Below are 19,717 nucleotides of genomic sequence, written 5' to 3'. Positions count from 1 at the left end.
GAAATACAAGATATGAGTCACATCCACATAAAATCACAAAAATTGTCAATATATATTTTTATGTATTCTTTTTACATTTGCAATTTTACGTCGGGTAAAAAAAAAACTTATGCCCATTATATATTTTTGTATGTTATTATTGACTTTCTACGTTACATGGCATTTTACAGACGTGTAGAATATTTTTTTTATCCCGGGTCTGGACGATCTAGTCATACTTTGTTTCACTCCTAAAATGTCAATTATATATATATATATATATATATATATATATATATATATATATATATATATATATACATACATATATATACATATATGTATGTATATGTTGGCACTGGTGGCAACTTATTGCATGTACGTATGACTCTTCTGCTATTAATGAAACATAAAATTATGCTTTAAACAGATATTGGTTGCAGCTTGATTATTTTGCCAGTTTTTAAGTTTTTCTTTGTGGCCCTTTGAACCAGGATAACATTTTATGTTTATCCTGACCGGCTTTGGTGCCGTCTATAACTGACCACGCGGTGTGTTAGCTTCTGTTTGTTTATGTGGAAACATCATGTGTGATGTAAGCTTGTGACAAGATGCATTTGAAGTGTCTTCCCCTCACACAAAAAGAGACGATGCATTTGATGTCCTTATTTAAACCACCCCTTACTTTAAATTAGGTTTGCAAGACAACCCCTACAATACAAAACTTGCAAACACCTGCTTCATCTAATCTCCTTGTTTGGAGAGAGACCACTCACATGTCAAATGACATAGAATCCTCCACAGTGCCACGTCAGCATGACATGTGGGCCAGTCTTTCCAGCTGGAGATGAGACTTCAAATCTGGTCCAAATTAGAATTTTGTTTCTCCAGTTTGGTTCAGATTTATTCATATCAGCATCACTTACATGCTTTGAACAAACTTCATCAAAATTGAGTTCCAACTAAGACAACATCAGCAAGAGAAATCTATTCCCCGGATGATCATCCTGGAAAGAAACTACCAATTGACTATTAGCTAGGTGTGTACGCAACTACGCATATCTTAACAGGGAGGCTAATTTAAAACCATTTTTGCTGGCCAGTAAGGGCAGGCCACATCCGCCGTGTGCTAGCTATACGGTAACCCACCAATGCATGGCGGCCAGAAAAGTTGTCAAAACCGTAGCCAGCACAAGGGACAAAGCCCTTGGCACCGGGAACATCGACGCCTCATGTCCTTCTCAGCCCCATAGATGGAAACAAGGATGGACTCCACCACCACCATCCGCGCACCTACTGCATACGGACACCGGCCCGTGCGTGCGCGCGGGTATAAACTTGCACGCGCCCAACGGGGTTAGCTCCCGACGCCATTCTTGGTGAGATCCGAGCTAGGTTGAGAAAAGAAAAGTGTACACACGGGTTTTCGGCCATGGAGGCGTATGGGATGGTGAAGGATGAGCTGATCAATGGCATCGTCGCAGCGGGAGGGGGAGGAGGTGGAGGGGTCCGGTACTGCGAGGCTGCGCCAAGGGCGGCGCCGGTGATCGACGACGGCGTGAAGATCAGCGTGAAGAGGAGAAAGAGGGAGCCTCCGGCGGGGTCGGGGTTGTCTGGGGTGACGGGCAACGGTAAAGACGGCGCCGGCGACAAGTCGGTCGGCGGCAATGCGGCGGCGAAGAGGAGCTCCAGGTTCAGAGGTGTAAGCAGGTACGTGCTTCAACACGTACCCATGTATAACGTTTTTTTTTGTTTGCTTGCGTACGTATAGTATATACATGTATTCTTGTGGGTTAAGCTTTTGCGTATTAATTGTTTAGCGTACTGAGAATCAATACGGCTGTATCTTTTTGCAGGCATCGTTGGACGGGCAGGTTCGAGGCTCACCTATGGGACAAGGGGACGTGGAACCCGACACAAAAGAAGAAAGGAAAGCAAGGTATGTAATACGTGACATCCTATCTTCAAAAAAAACGTGACATCCACTTATCATACGTTTCTTGTATATGTACGTATAGCTGTGACTATATTATATACATACATATATGTTCATCTTGTATACCGCATCTTTATCGGAGACAATCTTATATATATACCTCATATTTGTATGTATATCGTCACGCAGTCTACCTTGGGGCGTATAACGAGGAGGAGGCCGCGGCGAGGGCATACGATCTGGCAGCGCTCAAATACTGGGGACCCACCACCTATACTAACTTCCCAGTACGTATTTTTGTACTCAAAATATGTTTTTTTTGCGGGTTCTCAAAATATGTTATTAGTTCCCTTTTCCATATGTATATGTAGATCTGCTAGATTGTATTACTGACTTGCTACTGTTGATATGCTTGTGCATGCAAACAGGTCGTCGACTACGAGAAGGAGCTGAAGGTGATGCAGGGTGTATCCAGGGAAGAATACCTAGCGTCAATAAGAAGGTGCGGCAAATATATTTTTTCTTGAAAAACTATACATAATGAATGGATGCTATATTTTGTTAATTCAATCCTAGATATTGTAAATTTCTTTTTGAGAAACACAAAAGAACTTTGAGGCCCGATATGTTGTTGATAGAAAAACAATTATGCCTTTTGAGAGAAAAATTGTTGTGAAAAGGCCTAAAGGCCATATACTAACTACTAAGGATCACATAACCTTGCGAACACACCCAAATAGAAAAGTAAAATTACAATCAAAGCCTTGAAGGTGCCGAAGTTTTTTCCCTCCTGCATCCACCGGCGGCGCGCTGTGAGCAAAGCCGGATGCCACATCTGGGGGAGCAAATTTTTTAAAACCCATGAGCTTGTAGAAGCAGTAGCTGGAAAATCATCGATACAGACGGATTCCCAAAAATCTAAACCCACCGATCCCGAAAGACCCGCTAGAGACATAAAACCACATGCCCTCCATTTCTGACAAGCACACCAACAAAACAAGATACGGCAAGAAAGAAATTATTCCTCACCTGCGGAAGTGCAAACGCCACGCCGTCCCAAACCAACCACGAAGACACTCTGAAAAACACATGAGACTACGACTAAGTGCTAGGGAGCACGGAAAGTATTACGCCATCAAAGATAGCCACATTAAAGTTAAAATGTTTCTTGATCTACTAAATTATGAGCATGATCACTTACCATGTGTTCTTGGTCGTCTCACGCACACCTCTCTTTTTACAACCGATAAAATAATCATTTTAAGTTGTTTTCCTTTTTGTAAAAAAAATGTTTTCCTTGTAGGAGTCAAATTTTCATTGGTTAAGATCTTAACTATGTAGCTGACGGGTAGACCATGACTCTTGGTTAACAAAACTAAACTATTAAAAAAACAAAACAAAAATAGCGAATCAACCTGTGCTTGGATGGTTATAGGGGCAGTGGTCATAGGGTGAGTGTATGAGCGCTTGCGTTTGTACTGTATTTAAAAAAATAGAATTTTTTTTACAAAATCTTGTTTTGTACAAGGTGCGAATTTTTGGCCCTAGAAAAATTATGCTAACTATCTTGGATCTTGCACATAATATGCAGAAAGAGCAATGGGTTTTCCCGCGGCGTTTCCAAGTACAGGGGGGTGGCACGGCACCACCACAACGGGCGGTGGGAGGCCCGGATCGGCAGGGTGTTCGGCAACAAGTACCTCTACCTCGGCACCTACAGCACCCAGGAGGAGGCGGCGCGCGCCTACGACATCGCCGCCATCGAGTACCGGGGCATCAACGCCGTCACCAACTTCGACCTCAGCACCTACATCCGCTGGCTCAAGCCCGGGGCCGCCCCCGCCGAGGCCATGAGCGGCCTGAGCGGCGCGCCGTCCCCGTCGTCCACCACCACGGCCACCACGCTGGTCACGCCGAGGGACATGGGCGGCCTCCGCCTCCTCCCGCCCTCGCGGAACTCGCTTTCTCTGCTCGGCGACGTGGGCTCGATGGTGTTCGGCGCCGGCCCCTCGCCGTCCCCGTCCCCTTCGTCCACCACCACGGCGCTCAGCCTGCTGCTGCGGTCGTCCGTGTTCCAGGAGCTCGTCGCGCAGCAGCACCAGCCGGCCACGGACGTCGACGCCGACCAGGCGGCGGTGCCGGCGCTGGAGAACGAGCCCGGGGAGGCACTGTACGGCGGCAGCGGCGGCGAGGACGCGGCGTTCTCGTGCTCCATGTACGAGCTCGACGACAGCTTCGCCCGCATCGAGGAATCCCTCTGGGACTGCTTGGGAAGCTGTGATCCAACCGTACCAATCTAGTCACCCAGTTCGATCGCCTGCGCAATAAGGAGCGTGGCTATAGCTAGGAACTTGTGAGGGAGTAGGGCAAGTTCCTCGAGATAGCCATGGCCATGGCACATGCATGCATGCTACGTAATGACGTGGCCAGTTGAACTGCTAGCTAGAGAGAGGTAGGAGGAGACGTGTGCCTGGTTTGTTTGACCCGTGCTGCTGTGTGGATTTGATTCGGTCGTCGTGAGTGAGACTTGGTATAGCTAATCAAGCTAGTGTCAAAATGTTCAGGAGAATACCAAACACTGGGTTGTAGAGCACAAGTAGCAAAATCCGGCTCCTGAACATCCGCGGACATACCCGGACGAGTTCCACAGTGACTGGTGCAGACAACAAAAAATTGTTTTCACAACCAAATACCCCATTTGCAAATCATCAAATCTATATTATTACATACAGCAAAAAACCACACTAAATTTTCGCCGCCGACTGTCCTTGTTGTTCTGGCAGTGTCCATGTCCAGCACCTTGCTGCACTCCTTGGAGTGGAGGTCCGATCGCTGGTGACGTAGAGTAGACCATGGGACATGCACCGGCTCACGGGACTCAATGCACCGCCATCTCTCATGCCCTACTCTTCCTCGCCGGAGACCATGCCCTGCACGTCGCCGGTGGATGTGAGATCGATGATGGATTTGTCGTGGTCGGAGCCGGCTACGTCCACCACGACGCGGTTGTAACGGTAGGGGTTTCCAGGTACCATACGCGGCGCCGGAGAGTGCGACTCCGCCTCACCGACGTCTATCGTGACCGTGGCCTCCCGCGTCTGCTGCCTTACACGGCAGGCACACCCCGCAGTATTTGCGCCGGACATCTAGTGGCTTGATTCCACGCACCAACGGAGGGGATGCACATCCGCCACGGTGTTCGGACGCGAGGCGGATCACCACCTTCGGTGAGGCAACCAAACCTACCATGGGGCCTGATCCGTGCGCCATTTGAGCGAATGCAATGGATTCCCGACATATGGAGTCTGAGCGCTGCCGTCGGGCGGACTCCTCCCGGGAGCGGGATAGCGTAAGGCGGACGACCATCTCCTCCCCGGAGCCGTGTGGGACGAGCTCCAGGTCAACGGATCGGGAGGTGTAGGACTCGGCTCTATTGCCCGCCATGCCGGAGATGGTCGAGATCACCGAACGGGAGCTTGCGAGCGAGGGGGGTGGATAGGAGGGGAGTGCAGTGGAGTGGACATCAGCTTGGGTTTCGTCTAGAGTGTAGAAAGGGTCAATTTATGTGGGGTTGGGTAGGCAACAGTGGGCCGGATATGACGTGATAGATGCGTCCGGGTGTCTCTGTATTCGTCCCAAATATGGGCTGGACATGGGGAGTGCCGGTCAGACCGGGCGTTTGGGTCGAATATGGGAGTTGCGGTTGGGTGGAAATTTTTTGCCCAAACAGTGACTGAGTAGCGGGCCCGTGCGTTTAGTGCGGGTATGAAGGTCCGGCTGTAGATACTCTTAGTTTCCTCCTTTCCAGGGATGACATGGGTATCACTGGCACCCCGGCCCCTTCAATTGTAACATAATTTTTTAATGTGTAGTGAACACTAAATAATTAACAGTTTTGCTAGAACTCATCTAGATGAGATTTAATTTGGTCTCATTTATCTTTTATAGTCATTGGATGTGATGCTATAAGATGCGTGTGTGCTGACGTGGGTTGTATCCATTCTTATTTTTCAGGTGAATGAGACCAAATTACGTCTCATCTAAATGAGTTCTAGGTACTCCCAATAATTAACATATTCATACGATTTGAAGACTATCTATCAAGATTATGACCATGTTTTGACCAAAATAAATCATATTTATATGTAGTGTAAGTTTTCACAAATTTTGAACTGTGACACACCCAAGGATAACACCCTAGGTCCGCTGCTTTGGAGCACACACAGAGACAAGGGGCCTCCGAGCTTTGGATGAACACAGTAAAATCAACACATACTCATATACATACGAAATACATGGTGTGTGCGATCCGCAAACCTTTTCTGAAAATAAAAGATACATTACTTTCAAACTGAGAATCCAAATGAAAAATCGTTTTAACCATTGCATCCTCATGGCGAGAGCTTTGAAATTAAATCCCGCAACCGTATATTCGATAAATATTGGTTAAAAGCAGCTTAATTAGTATCACAAAAAATGAAGTTTAGTACAAACATTTGTTCGTAACACAAATATGTATTGTCTAGCACATATTATTATGGATCATAGGGAGTATTCTTTTACTTTTATAAAAAAACAAATTTTATGTAATAGATTTTCCCCACATATTTTTAAAAATGTTAATGCAATTAAAAGGTGTCCACATTTTCAGAAAAATCGTCATGTAATTTAAAAATTACAAATATTTAAAAAAAATTGTTATGTAATTTAAATACTTCATGTTTTATAAAGAAATGACACTATTGAATAAATACATGTGTAACTTTGTTAATTTTTCAGGTTTAAAAAATGTCCATTTTTTCGTAAAATAATAATAAAGATACTTGAAATGGAAGAAAATAGAACAGAAAAAACAAAGAACCCCATGAAAAACCGAAAGGACAATAGGAGAAAAAAAGACTGATAGAAAACTGAATACGCTCCCTAAAACGAGAAGAGAACTGAATGGAAGGGAAAAACAATGAGAAAAAGAAAAGACTAACAGAAAACTGAATATAATCCCTAAAACGAGAAGAAAACTGAACAGAAGGAGTCGGCCTAGTTGCACGTACCACTGCGCGTTTGCCCGCCATCCTAACGCAATGAATGAGTTCAATAGAGTTTACCCACTTGTAAAGTTTGGGCGGACAAGTCTATACCTCGCTCGTAGCAACTCAAACGCTAATGTCACCAACAACACCAGCTAAATAGGCTAGGCCCAGCTAGCTAGAAGTGTCACCTTGAAAGCGATGATTTGGAGAGAGCATTTTCGCAAACAAACAAAAAAGATGTGGAGAGAGCAACTAATTAAGGAGCGCTTGTTCGGAGTCTCTCCAAAGGTCATCTGGTGTGGGTTGAGAGTGCGCCACTTGGAGCGCTTTGGGCGCTCCATCCGATTTTTTTTCACACGCATTTTAGGTGGTTCTTTGGTTTTTTGGTTTTTTGCCGGTTTTTCTTAACTTCTGGACAAAAAAAAACAATGCGTGAAAAATGTGTTCTCTTTTTTCTTCCACGAGAGGCGCGTATTTTCTTCCTCGAGTGGCACAGACGTGCCTTTCGGAAATGAAAAAAAGGCAATTTATTTTTTCTTTCTTTTGCGACAGGCACGGATTTGCTTCCGCGAGAGGCACGGTCGTGCCTCTCAGAAGCGGAAAAATGTGTTTTATTTTTTCTCTACTGCGAGAGGCATGGTTTTGCTTTTGCGAGAGGCACGGATTTGCTTCCGTGAGAGTCATGGATGTACCTCTTGGAAACAGAAAAAAAACTTGATTTGCTTTTTTCTTCCGCAAGAGGCACATGGAAACGAAAAAAAGTATTTTTTTTCTTCCACGAGAAGCACGGGTTTGCTTCCACGAGACGCCTGGATTTGCTTCCACGAGACTCATGGTTATGCCTCTTTCGGAAAAGAAAAAAAAACATGCTTCCAGTTTGGTTTTTTCGTCTTTTTTAGTTTTTTCATGAAAAAAAGTTCGCGACTTGGGGAGGTGGAAGATCTCGGCGCGAGAAATCCAACGATGAAAACTGTTCGAGATTTGGACGCATGGTTTAAGAGGTAAAACGTTTTGAATGAATAGATCTGTAAAAAAAGAGAAAACTTGGCGTGCCACTTGTCGCAACCAGGAAGGTGGAAATGATCTTTAGAATGAGTAATCCTCGATTAGTGATTTCGGAAAATGTGTAGCGATCGCACGTGTTCCATAGGCCACAGGCATGTTATTTTTTCGTTCATTTTTTCTTACATTTGTTCATATTTTTATAACACTCTAAATACATACTCCCTCACTCCAAAAAAGCTTATCCAAAGCTTGTCCCTCAAATGGAACTATCTAGTATTAACTTGGTGCTAGATATATCTAGCACTAACTTGGTGCTAGATACATCCATTTGAGGGACAAATTTTTTTGGACGGAGGAAGTACATTCTAACACTTAAATTTACTTAAAAAGAAAATCCACGACCGTGAAAAATGTTAACTAAGTGCAAAAAATTAGTTAGTGTTTTTTCTAAATGATAGCATTCCAAAAAGAATTGTATAACATGTAAAAATATTCAAAGGTTTCAAAATGGTGCGTCAAATTTTATAAAAATTCTATTCAATGTAAATATGGTCCTATAACTTAAAATAGACATCTCATACCATTAAAAAATTGTAAATTACACTTAGCAAAAAAATTCGAGTTTCAAAAATATGTTTGTGAGATTTAGAACATGTTTATACAAAATTAAAAAAATTCACGTAGTTTAAAATTATATTTTGTATTAGTCTAAAAATGTTCCACCATGGATTGGAAAATGTTTACCACATTTTCAAAAGATGTTCAACACATTTTTTTGGAAATTGTTAAACATGTATAAAAAATATTTTAGATGTATACAAAAAATGTATAATTTCTACAAAAACTTTAGACATACGTTGGGAAAAGCCCCCTAAGAATTCCGACAAAGAAACAAAGAAACTGACAGAAAAGAAAAAAGAAAGAAGAAAATCAATGCAAACAGTGCAAACACCTATAAGATTTGACCTTCCTCTAAAGGATCATTTTTATACAACAAGAAATTCAATTGAATTCAATGAACAATCTGATCATAAAGCGGCAATTCGTCATATCTCATCAAACACATCCATGAATTACATCATATTAATCTGGATCATGTGAGGCAGGTCACGAGAACTTGGTATTGAAGATGAGAGAGAGAGAGAGAGAGAGCGCTACTGCTATGGATCCTAAGGTCCTAAGAGAACTACTCACACATGGTGATGGAGACAACAAGGTTGATGAAGAAGCCTTCGGCAATGGATTCTCCCTCCAGCAGAGTACCGGAACAGGCCTCCAGATTGGATCTCTTTGGAATAGAAGCTTGCAGCAGCGAAAAAACTCGAAGTAAAATCTTGCGAAGGGTTTCGCAAAATTTGAAATTTATAGGAGGAAGAATGGATGTAAGGCGATGGGCAGGCGGCCCACACGGCCTAGGGGGCAGCTAAGGCCCTAGACGGGGCCGTGTGGGGCCCCTGTAGCTCCTCTCGGTTCCCTTCGGTGCTTTCTGGATCATTTGTGCCCCAAAAATCCTTATTAAATTGTCATTGTGTTTGACCTCCATAGATATTGATTTTCTGTAAGGTCAAAAATACAGAAAACAACAACTGGAGTTGGGTACTAGTTAATTGGTTAGTCCAAAAATAATATAAAATGCTATAAAAAATGTGCAAAATGAAGAAAATATGCCCTAGAGGCAATAATAAAGTTGTTATTTATATTTCCTTATATCATGATAAATGTTTATTATTCATGCTAGAGTTGTATTAACCGGAAACTTAGTACATGTGTGAATACATAGACAAACAGAGTGTCACTAGTTTGCATCTACTTGACTAGCTCGTTGAATCAATGATGGTTATGTTTCCTAAGCATAGACATGAGTTGTCATTTTATTAATGGGATCACATTATTAGAGAACGATGTGATTGACTTGACCCATCCATTAGCTTAGCACGATGATTGTTTAGTTTGTTGCTATTGCTTTCTCCATAACTTATACATGTTCCTATAACTATGAGATCATGCAACTCCCGAATCCCGGAGAAACACTTTGTGTGCTACTGATACGTCTCCAACGTATCTATAATTTTGTATTGCTCCATGCTATATTATCTACATGGATGTTTATGGGCTTTATTATACACTTTTATATCATTTTTGGGACTAACCTATTAACCCAAAGCCCAGTGCCAGTTTCTGTTTTTACCTTGTTTTAGGGTTTAGAAGAAAAGGAAAACCAAACGGAGTCCAATTGACCTGAAACTTCACGGAACCCATTTTTGGAAGGAAAGAAGCCTAGAAGACTTGAAGTGCACGTAAGGGAAGCTTCGAGGAGGCCACGAGGTAGGGGGCACACCCTCCACCCTCGTGGGCCCCTCGTGGCCCCCCTGACGTACTTCTTCCTCCTATATATCTCCATATACCCTAAAAACATTAGAGAGCACAATAGATCGACAGTTCCGCCGTCAGAAGCCTCCGTAGCCACCGAAAACCAATCTAGACCCGTTCTGGCACCCTGCCGGAGGGGGCAATCCCTCTCCGGTGGCCATCTTCATCATCCCGGTGCTCTCCATGACGAGGAGGGAGTAGTCCTCCCTCGGGGCTGAGGGTATGTACCAATAGCTATGTGTTTGATCTCTCTCTCTCTCTCGTGTTCTTGAGGTGGCACGATCTTGATGTATCGCGAGCTTTGCTATTGTAGTTGGATCTTATGTTTCTTCTCCCCCTCTACTCTCTTGTAATGTATTGAGTTTCCCCTTTGAAGTTATATTATCGGATTGAGTCTTTAAAGATTTGAGAACACTTGATGTATGTCTTGCCGTGCGTATCTGTGGTGACAATGGGATACCACGTGATTCACTTGATGTATATTTTGGTGATCAACTTGCGGGTTCCGCCCATGAACCTATGCATAGGGGTTGGCACACGTTTTCGTCGTGATTCTCCGGTAGAAACTTTGGGGAACTCTTTGAGGTTCTATGTGTTGGTTGAATAGATGAATCTGAGATTGTGTGATGCATATCATATAATCATACCCACGGATACTTGAGGTGACATTGGAGTATCTAAGTGACATTAGGGTTTTGGTTGATTTGTGTCTTAAGGTGTTATTCTAGTACGAACTCTAGGGCTGTTTGTGACACTTATAGGAATAGCCCAACGGATTGATTGGAAAGAATAACTTTGAGGTGGTTTCGGACCCTACCATAATCTCTTCGTTCGTTCTCCAATTATGTTGAGGGATAGTTCGTTCTCCGCTATTAGTGACTTTGGAGTGACTCTTTGTTGCATGTTGAGGGATAGTTATGTGATCCAATTATGTTATTATTGTTGAGAGGACTTACACTAGTGAAAGTATGAACCCTAGGCCTTGTTTCCTAGCATTGCAATACTGTTTTAGCTCACTTTTACCATTAGTTACCTTGCTGTTTTTATATTTTCAGATTACAAAAACCATTATCTACTATCCATATACCACTTGTATCACCATCTCTTCGCCGAACTAGTGCACCTATACAATTTACCATTGTATAGGTTGTGTTGGGGACACAAGAGACTCTTTGTTATTTGGTTGCAGGGTTGCTTGAAAGAGACCATCTTCATCCTACGCCTCCTACGGATTGATAAACCTTAGGTCATCCACTTGAGGGAAATTTGCTATTGTCCTACAAACCTCTGCACTTGGAGGCCCAACAACGTCTACAAGAAGAAGGCTGTGTAGTAGACATCAGCTATCAAACGTCAAAACATAACTGGGTGATTATAAAGGTGCTCTACAGGTGTCTCTGATGGTGTTTGTTGAGTTGGCATAGTTCGAGATTAGGATTTGTCACTTTGATTGTCGGAGAGGTATCTCTGGGCCCTCTCGGTAATACACATCACTATAAGCCTTGCAAGCATTGTGACTAATGAGTTAGTTGCGGTATGATGCGTTACGGAATGAGTAAAGAACTTTAGACATACGTTGGGAAAAGCCCCCTAAGAATTCCGACAAAGAAACAAAGAAACTGACAGAAAAGAAAAAAGAAAGAAGAAAATCAATGCAAACAGTGCAAACACCTATAAGATTTGACCTTCCTCTAAAGGATCATTTTTATACAACAAGAAATTCAATTGAATTCAATGAACAATCTGATCATAAAGCGGCAATTCGTCATATCTCATCAAACACATCCATGAATTACATCATATTAATCTGGATCATGTGAGGCAGGTCACGAGAACTTGGTATTGAAGATGAGAGAGAGAGAGAGCGCTACTGCTATGGACCCTAAGGTCCTAAGAGAACTACTCACACATGGTGATGGAGACAACAAGGTTGATGAAGAAGCCTTCGGCAATGGATTCTCCCTCCAGCAGAGTACCGGAACAGGCCTCCAGATTGGATCTCTTTGGAATAGAAGCTTGCAGCAGCGAAAAAACTCGAAGTAAAATCTTGCGAAGGGTTTCGCAAAATTTGAAATTTATAGGAGGAAGAATGGATGTAAGGCGATGGGCAGGCGGCCCACACGGCCTAGGGGGCAGCTAAGGCCCTAGACGGGGCCGTGTGGGGCCCCTGTAGCTCCTCTCGGTTCCCTTCGGTGCTTTCTAGATCATTTGTGCCCCAAAAATCCTTATTAAATTGTCATTGTGTTTGACCTCCATAGATATTGATTTTCTGTAAGGTCAAAAATACAGAAAACAACAACTGGAGTTGGGTACTAGTTAATTGGTTAGTCCAAAAATAATATAAAATGCTATAAAAAATGTGCAAAATGAAGAAAATATGCCCTAGAGGCAATAATAAAGTTGTTATTTATATTTCCTTATATCATGATAAATGTTTATTATTCATGCTAGAGTTGTATTAACCGGAAACTTAGTACATGTGTGAATACATAGACAAACAGAGTGTCACTAGTTTGCATCTACTTGACTAGCTCGTTGAATCAATGATGGTTATGTTTCCTAAGCATAGACATGAGTTGTCATTTTATTAATGGGATCACATTATTAGAGAACGATGTGATTGACTTGACCCATCCATTAGCTTAGCACGATGATTGTTTAGTTTGTTGCTATTGCTTTCTCCATAACTTATACATGTTCCTATAACTATGAGATCATGCAACTCCCGAATCCCGGAGAAACACTTTGTGTGCTACTGATACGTCTCCAACGTATCTATAATTTTGTATTGCTCCATGCTATATTATCTACATGGATGTTTATGGGCTTTATTATACACTTTTATATCATTTTTGGGACTAACCTATTAACCCAAAGCCCAGTGCCAGTTTCTGTTTTTACCTTGTTTTAGGGTTTAGAAGAAAAGGAAAACCAAACGGAGTCCAATTGACCTGAAACTTCACGGAACCCATTTTTGGAAGGAAAGAAGCCTAGAAGACTTGAAGTGCACGTAAGGGAAGCTTCGAGGAGGCCACGAGGTAGGGGGCACACCCTCCATCCTCGTGGGCCCCTCGTGGCCCCCCTGACGTACTTCTTCCTCCTATATATCTCCATATACCCTAAAAACATTAGAGAGCACAATAGATCGACAGTTCCGCCGTCAGAAGCCTCCGTAGCCACCGAAAACCAATCTAGACCCGTTCTGGCACCCTGCCGGAGGGGGCAATCCCTCTCCGGTGGCCATCTTCATCATCCCGGTGCTCTCCATGACGAGGAGGGAGTAGTCCTCCCTCGGGGCTGAGGGTATGTACCAATAGCTATGTGTTTGATCTCTCTCTCTCTCGTGTTCTTGAGGTGGCACGATCTTGATGTATCGCGAGCTTTGCTATTGTAGTTGGATCTTATGTTTCTTCTCCCCCTCTACTCTCTTGTAATGTATTGAGTTTCCCCTTTGAAGTTATATTATCGGATTGAGTCTTTAAAGATTTGAGAACACTTGATGTATGTCTTGCCGTGCGTATCTGTGGTGACAATGGGATACCACGTGATTCACTTGATGTATATTTTGGTGATCAACTTGCGGGTTCCGCCCATGAACCTATGCATAGGGGTTGGCACACGTTTTCGTCGTGATTCTCCGGTAGAAACTTTGGGGAACTCTTTGAGGTTCTATGTGTTGGTTGAATAGATGAATCTGAGATTGTGTGATGCATATCATATAATCATACCCCACGGATACTTGAGGTGACATTGGAGTATCTAAGTGACATTAGGGTTTTGGTTGATTTGTGTCTTAAGGTGTTATTCTAGTACGAACTCTAGGGCTGTTTGTGACACTTATAGGAATAGCCCAACGGATTGATTGGAAAGAATAACTTTGAGGTGGTTTCGGACCCTACCATAATCTCTTCGTTCGTTCTCCAATTATGTTGAGGGATAGTTCGTTCTCCGCTATTAGTGACTTTGGAGTGACTCTTTGTTGCATGTTGAGGGATAGTTATGTGATCCAATTATGTTATTATTGTTGAGAGGACTTACACTAGTGAAAGTATGAACCCTAGGCCTTGTTTCCTAGCATTGCAATACCGTTTTAGCTCACTTTTACCATTAGTTACCTTGCTGTTTTTATATTTTCAGATTACAAAAACCATTATCTACTATCCATATACCACTTGTATCACCATCTCTTCGCCGAACTAGTGCACCTATACAATTTACCATTGTATTGGTTGTGTTGGGGACACAAGAGACTCTTTGTTATTTGGTTGCAGGGTTGCTTGAAAGAGACCATCTTCATCCTACGCCTCCTACGGATTGATAAACCTTAGGTCATCCACTTGAGGGAAATTTGCTATTGTCCTACAAACCTCTGCACTTGGAGGCCCAACAACGTCTACAAGAAGAAGGCTTTGTAGTAGACATCAGCTATCAAACGTCAAAACATAACTGGGTGATTATAAAGGTGCTCTACAGGTGTCTCCGATGGTGTTTGTTGAGTTGGCATAGTTCGAGATTAGGATTTGTCACTTTGATTGTCGGAGAGGTATCTCTGGGCCCTCTCGGTAATACACATCACTATAAGCCTTGCAAGCATTGTGACTAATGAGTTAGTTGCGGTATGATGCGTTACGGAATGAGTAAAGAACTTTAGACATACGTTGGGAAAAGCCCCCTAAGAATTCCGACAAAGAAACAAAGAAACTGACAGAAAAGAAAAAAGAAAGAAGAAAATCAATGCAAACAGTGCAAACACCTATAAGATTTGACCTTCCTCTAAAGGATCATTTTTATACAACAAGAAATTCAATTGAATTCAATGAACAATCTGATCATAAAGCGGCAATTTGTCATATCTCATCAAACACATCCATGAATTACATCATATTAATCTGGATCATGTGAGGCAGGTCACGAGAACTTGGTATTGAAGATGACAGAGAGAGAGAGAGAGAGCGCTACTGCTATGGACCCTAAGGTCCTAAGAGAACTACTCACACATGGTGATGGAGACAACAAGGTTGATGAAGAAGCCTTCGGCAATGGATTCTCCCTCCAGCAGAGTACCGGAACAGGCCTCCAGATTGGATCTCTTTGGAATAGAAGCTTGCAGCAGCGAAAAAACTCGAAGTAAAATCTTGCGAAGGGTTTCGCAAAATTTGAAATTTATAGGAGGAAGAATGGATGTAAGGCGATGGGCAGGCGGCCCACACGGCCTAGGGGGCAGCTAAGGCCCTAGACGGGGCCGTGTGGGGCCCCTGTAGCTCCTCTCGGTTCCCTTCGGTGCTTTCTAGATCATTTGTGCCCCAAAAATCCTTATTAAATTGTCATTGTGTTTGACCTCCATAGATATTGATTTTCTGTAAGGTCAAAAATACAGAAAACAACAACTGGAGTTGGGTACTAGTTAATTGGTTAGTCCAAAAATAATATAAAATGCTATAAAAAATGTGCAAAATGAAGAAAATATGCCCTAGAGGCAATAATAAAGTTGTTATTTATATTTCCTTATATCATGATAAATGTTTATTATTCATGCTAGAGTTGTATTAACCGGAAACTTAGTACATGTGTGAATACATAGACAAACAGAGTGTCACTAGTTTGCATCTACTTGACTAGCTCGTTGAATCAATGATGGTTATGTTTCCTAAGCATAGACATGAGTTGTCATTTTATTAACGGGATCACATTATTAGAGAACGATGTGATTGACTTGACCCATCCATTAGCTTAGCACGATGATTGTTTAGTTTGTTGCTATTGCTTTCTCCATAACTTATACATGTTCCTATGACTATGAGATCATGCAACTCCCGAATCCCGGAGAAACACTTTGTGTGCTACTGATACGTCTCCAACGTATCTATAATTTTGTATTGCTCCATGCTATATTATCTACATGGATGTTTATGGGCTTTATAATACACTTTTATATCATTTTTGGGACTAACCTATTAACCCAGAGCCCAGTGCCAGTTTCTGTTTTTACCTTGTTTTAGGGTTTAGAAGAAAAGGAAAACCAAACGGAGTCCAATTGACCTGAAACTTCACGGAACCCATTTTTGGAAGGAAAGAAGCCTAGAAGACTTGAAGTGCACGTAAGGGAAGCTTTGAGGAGGCCACGAGGTAGGGGGCACGCCCTCCACCCTCGTGGGCCCCTCGTGGCCCCCCTGACGTACTTCTTCCTCCTATATATCTCCATATACCCTAAAAACATTAGAGAGCACAATAGATCGACAGTTCCGCCGTCAGAAGCCTCCGTAGCCACCGAAAACCAATCTAGACCCGTTCTGGCACCCTGCCGGAGGGGGCAATCCCTCTCCGGTGGCCATCTTCATCATCCCGGTGCTCTCCATGACGAGGAGGGAGTAGTCCTCCCTCGGGGCTGAGGGTATGTACCAATAGCTATGTGTTTGATCTCTCTCTCTCTCTCTCGTGTTCTTGAGGTGGCACGATCTTGATGTGTCGCGAGCTTTGCTATTGTAGTTGGATCTTATGTTTCTTCTCCCCCTCTACTCTCTTGTAATGTATTGAGTTTCCCCTTTGAAGTTATATTATCGGATTGAGTCTTTAAAGATTTGAGAACACTTGATGTATGTCTTGCCGTGCGTATCTGTGGTGACAATGGGATACCACGTGATTCACTTGATGTATATTTTGGTGATCAACTTGCGGGTTCCGCCCATGAACCTATGCATAGGGGTTGGCACACGTTTTCGTCGTGATTCTCCGGTAGAAACTTTGGGGAACTCTTTGAGGTTCTATGTGTTGGTTGAATAGATGAATCTGAGATTGTGTGATGCATATCATATAATCATACCCACGGATACTTGAGGTGACATTGGAGTATCTAAGTGACATTAGGGTTTTGGTTGATTTGTGTCTTAAGGTGTTATTCTAGTACGAACTCTAGGGCTGTTTGTGACACTTATAGGAATAGCCCAACGGATTGATTGGAAAGAATAACTTTGAGGTGGTTTCGGACCCTACCATAATCTCTTCGTTCGTTCTCCAATTATGTTGAGGGATAGTTCGTTCTCCGCTATTAGTGACTTTGGAGTGACTCTTTGTTGCATGTTGAGGGATAGTTATGTGATCCAATTATGTTATTATTGTTGAGAGGACTTACACTAGTGAAAGTATGAACCCTAGGCCTTGTTTCCTAGCATTGCAATACCGTTTTAGCTCACTTTTACCATTAGTTACCTTGCTGTTTTTATATTTTCAGATTACAAAAACCATTATCTACTATCCATATACCACTTGTATCACCATCTCTTCGCCGAACTAGTGCACCTATACAATTTACCATTGTATTGGTTGTGTTGGGGACACAAGAGACTTTTGTTATTTGGTTGCAGGGTTGCTTGAAAGAGACCATCTTCATCCTACGCCTCCTACGGATTGATAAACCTTAGGTCATCCACTTGAGGGAAATTTGCTATTGTCCTACAAACCTCTGCACTTGGAGGCCCAACAACGTCTACAAGAAGAAGGCTGTGTAGTAGACATCAGCTATCAAACATCAAAACATAACTGGGTGATTATAAAGGTGCTCTACAGGTGTCTCCGATGGTGTTTGTTGAGTTGGCATAGTTCGAGATTAGGATTTGTCACTTTGATTGTCGGAGAGGTATCTCTGGGCCCTCTCGGTAATACACATCACTATAAGCCTTGCAAGCATTGTGACTAATGAGTTAGTTGCGGTATGATGCGTTACGGAATGAGTAAAGAGACTTGGCGTAACGAGATTGAACTAGGTATTGAGATACCGGCGATCGAATCTCGGACAAGTAACATACCGATGACAAAGGGAACAACGTATGTTGTTATGCGGTTTGACCGATAAAGATCTTCGTAGAATATGTAGGAGCCAATATGAGCATCCAGGTTCCTCTATTGGTTATTGACCGAAGACATGTCTCAGTCATTTCTACATAGTTCTCGAACCCGTAGGGTCCGCACGCTTAACGTTCGGTGACGATCGGTATTACGAGTTTATGTCTTTTGATGTACCGAAGATAGTTCGGAGTCCCGGATATGATCACGGACATGACGAGGAGTCTCGAAATGGTCGAGAGATAAAGATTGATATATTGGACGACTATATTCGGACATCGGATGAGTTCCGGGGGTCACCGGATATTTATCGGAGTGCCCACTACACCACGACACTACAATGACGACACACATCTGTTGGCATAAGTGTACATTAGCGACACATTGTATATCGAAAACAATAACGACACATCGAATGTGAGAGTTGCTCTAGAGTGACGACGTTCTATGTGTCGTTAATGCTTAAAGGTGTGCGGACATACAATGTGTCGGCGTATGCTTTTTTGGCTGTTAGATTATCCGTCGCTGTTGCTTGGCGATAGAAAAAGTGTCGGCGTATGTTTGGGCGAGCCACGCGGGACAAGTTTACGGGGGGTGTTATATAGCTTGGCAACGGATTATATTGTAAACCATCTGCTAGTTTATTCCTCGGCTTGTCTAAGATTGTTGTTATTGCTTCAGAGTTCATATCAAACATATTTCCCTTTTGATAATTTGGACATGTTATTTCCTGAGTGCTAGCTCTAAAATAGGACATGCATTTCCGTAACAGCTTCAAACTCTGACAATTAATTTGCACAATAAAGTAATTAATGATAAACCAATTTAATATTTTTTCTTTTTCTGCGCTACTTGTATCGATGTTGCTTCAGTTTCAGAATTTCAGTCACGTGTTTTTATCTATCTATGTACCAATTAATGGATTCAACTCTTGTGCCACAGGATTACAAAAGGTTGATGCAAACCAGCTCCAGAATGAGCTCAAGGCATAGAGGAAGAATGAGGAGGAGGAGATGAGCACACTTCTGAACCACTACCTCCATTTCTGTGCAGTTCTAGAAGGAGCTCAAACATATTTCTCATGCCTCTGAATTTCCTTTTTCTTGTACTGGATATCTTCTTGTTCTTTCACTCCTAACCAGTAGACTTCTAATCTAGGTGCTCATTATTTCTACTTGTTTGTTGTCTCAGGGATCACAAGTTTAATGTTTACTAAATCAAGAAACCTTCTGAATCTGCTAACATAGCCTCCATTTACTCTCTGCTCAAGTCTGTTTGTGGCATATCTTATTTTATTTTAGTCTGCTCAAGTGGAGATCTCCGTAAACTTCAGAAATCATAGTCACGAAATTGTAGGGATAAAAGGGGTAATGGAAAATTGCATTTCTCTAGTCTCGGTTTGTTCTTCCTTGGCGCCCTACTATTTACGTTTTTTTCTATTTGGTATGTATATTCGTAATGAATGTCCACTTCTCCTATCTATATTTTCATAACTATGTTTCTTAATTATACTACTAATTCACACGAAGTTGCTTGGTGGATAGTGCAGTTTTAACCT

At 42.5% G+C, this 19,717-nt stretch overlaps 1 protein-coding gene across 1 annotated transcript; it reads left to right on the top strand.

The window, feature by feature from the left end:
- The first annotated feature begins 1,646 nt into the window (after nt 1–1,646).
- Nucleotides 1,647–4,215, top strand: LOC123147829 (AP2-like ethylene-responsive transcription factor At1g16060). The gene is made up of 5 exons (XM_044567144.1): nt 1,647–1,681; nt 1,836–1,918; nt 2,105–2,202; nt 2,344–2,417; nt 3,507–4,215. The coding sequence occupies exons 1-5, from the start codon at nt 1,647–1,649 to the stop codon at nt 4,213–4,215; spliced, it is 999 nt and encodes a 332-aa protein (XP_044423079.1).
- Nucleotides 4,216–19,717: the final 15,502 nt, after the last annotated feature.

Source organism: Triticum aestivum, chromosome 7A, assembly GCF_018294505.1.
Source record: "Triticum aestivum cultivar Chinese Spring chromosome 7A, IWGSC CS RefSeq v2.1, whole genome shotgun sequence".
Lineage (NCBI taxonomy): Eukaryota > Viridiplantae > Streptophyta > Magnoliopsida > Poales > Poaceae > Triticum > Triticum aestivum.
This window is presented reverse-complemented; position numbering and strand designations above follow the sequence as displayed.

Excerpts from the sequence above, each read along its gene's own strand:
- LOC123147829 (XM_044567144.1), top strand. The coding sequence starts at position 1,647 with ATGCGGCGGCGAAGAGGAGCTCCAGGTTCAGAGGT. Across the intron at positions 1,682-1,835 it reads GGAGCTCCAGGTTCAGAGGT|GCATCGTTGGACGGGCAGGT; the intron begins GTAAGCAGGTAC and ends ATCTTTTTGCAG. Across the intron at positions 2,203-2,343 it reads CCACCTATACTAACTTCCCA|GTCGTCGACTACGAGAAGGA; the intron begins GTACGTATTTTT and ends GCATGCAAACAG.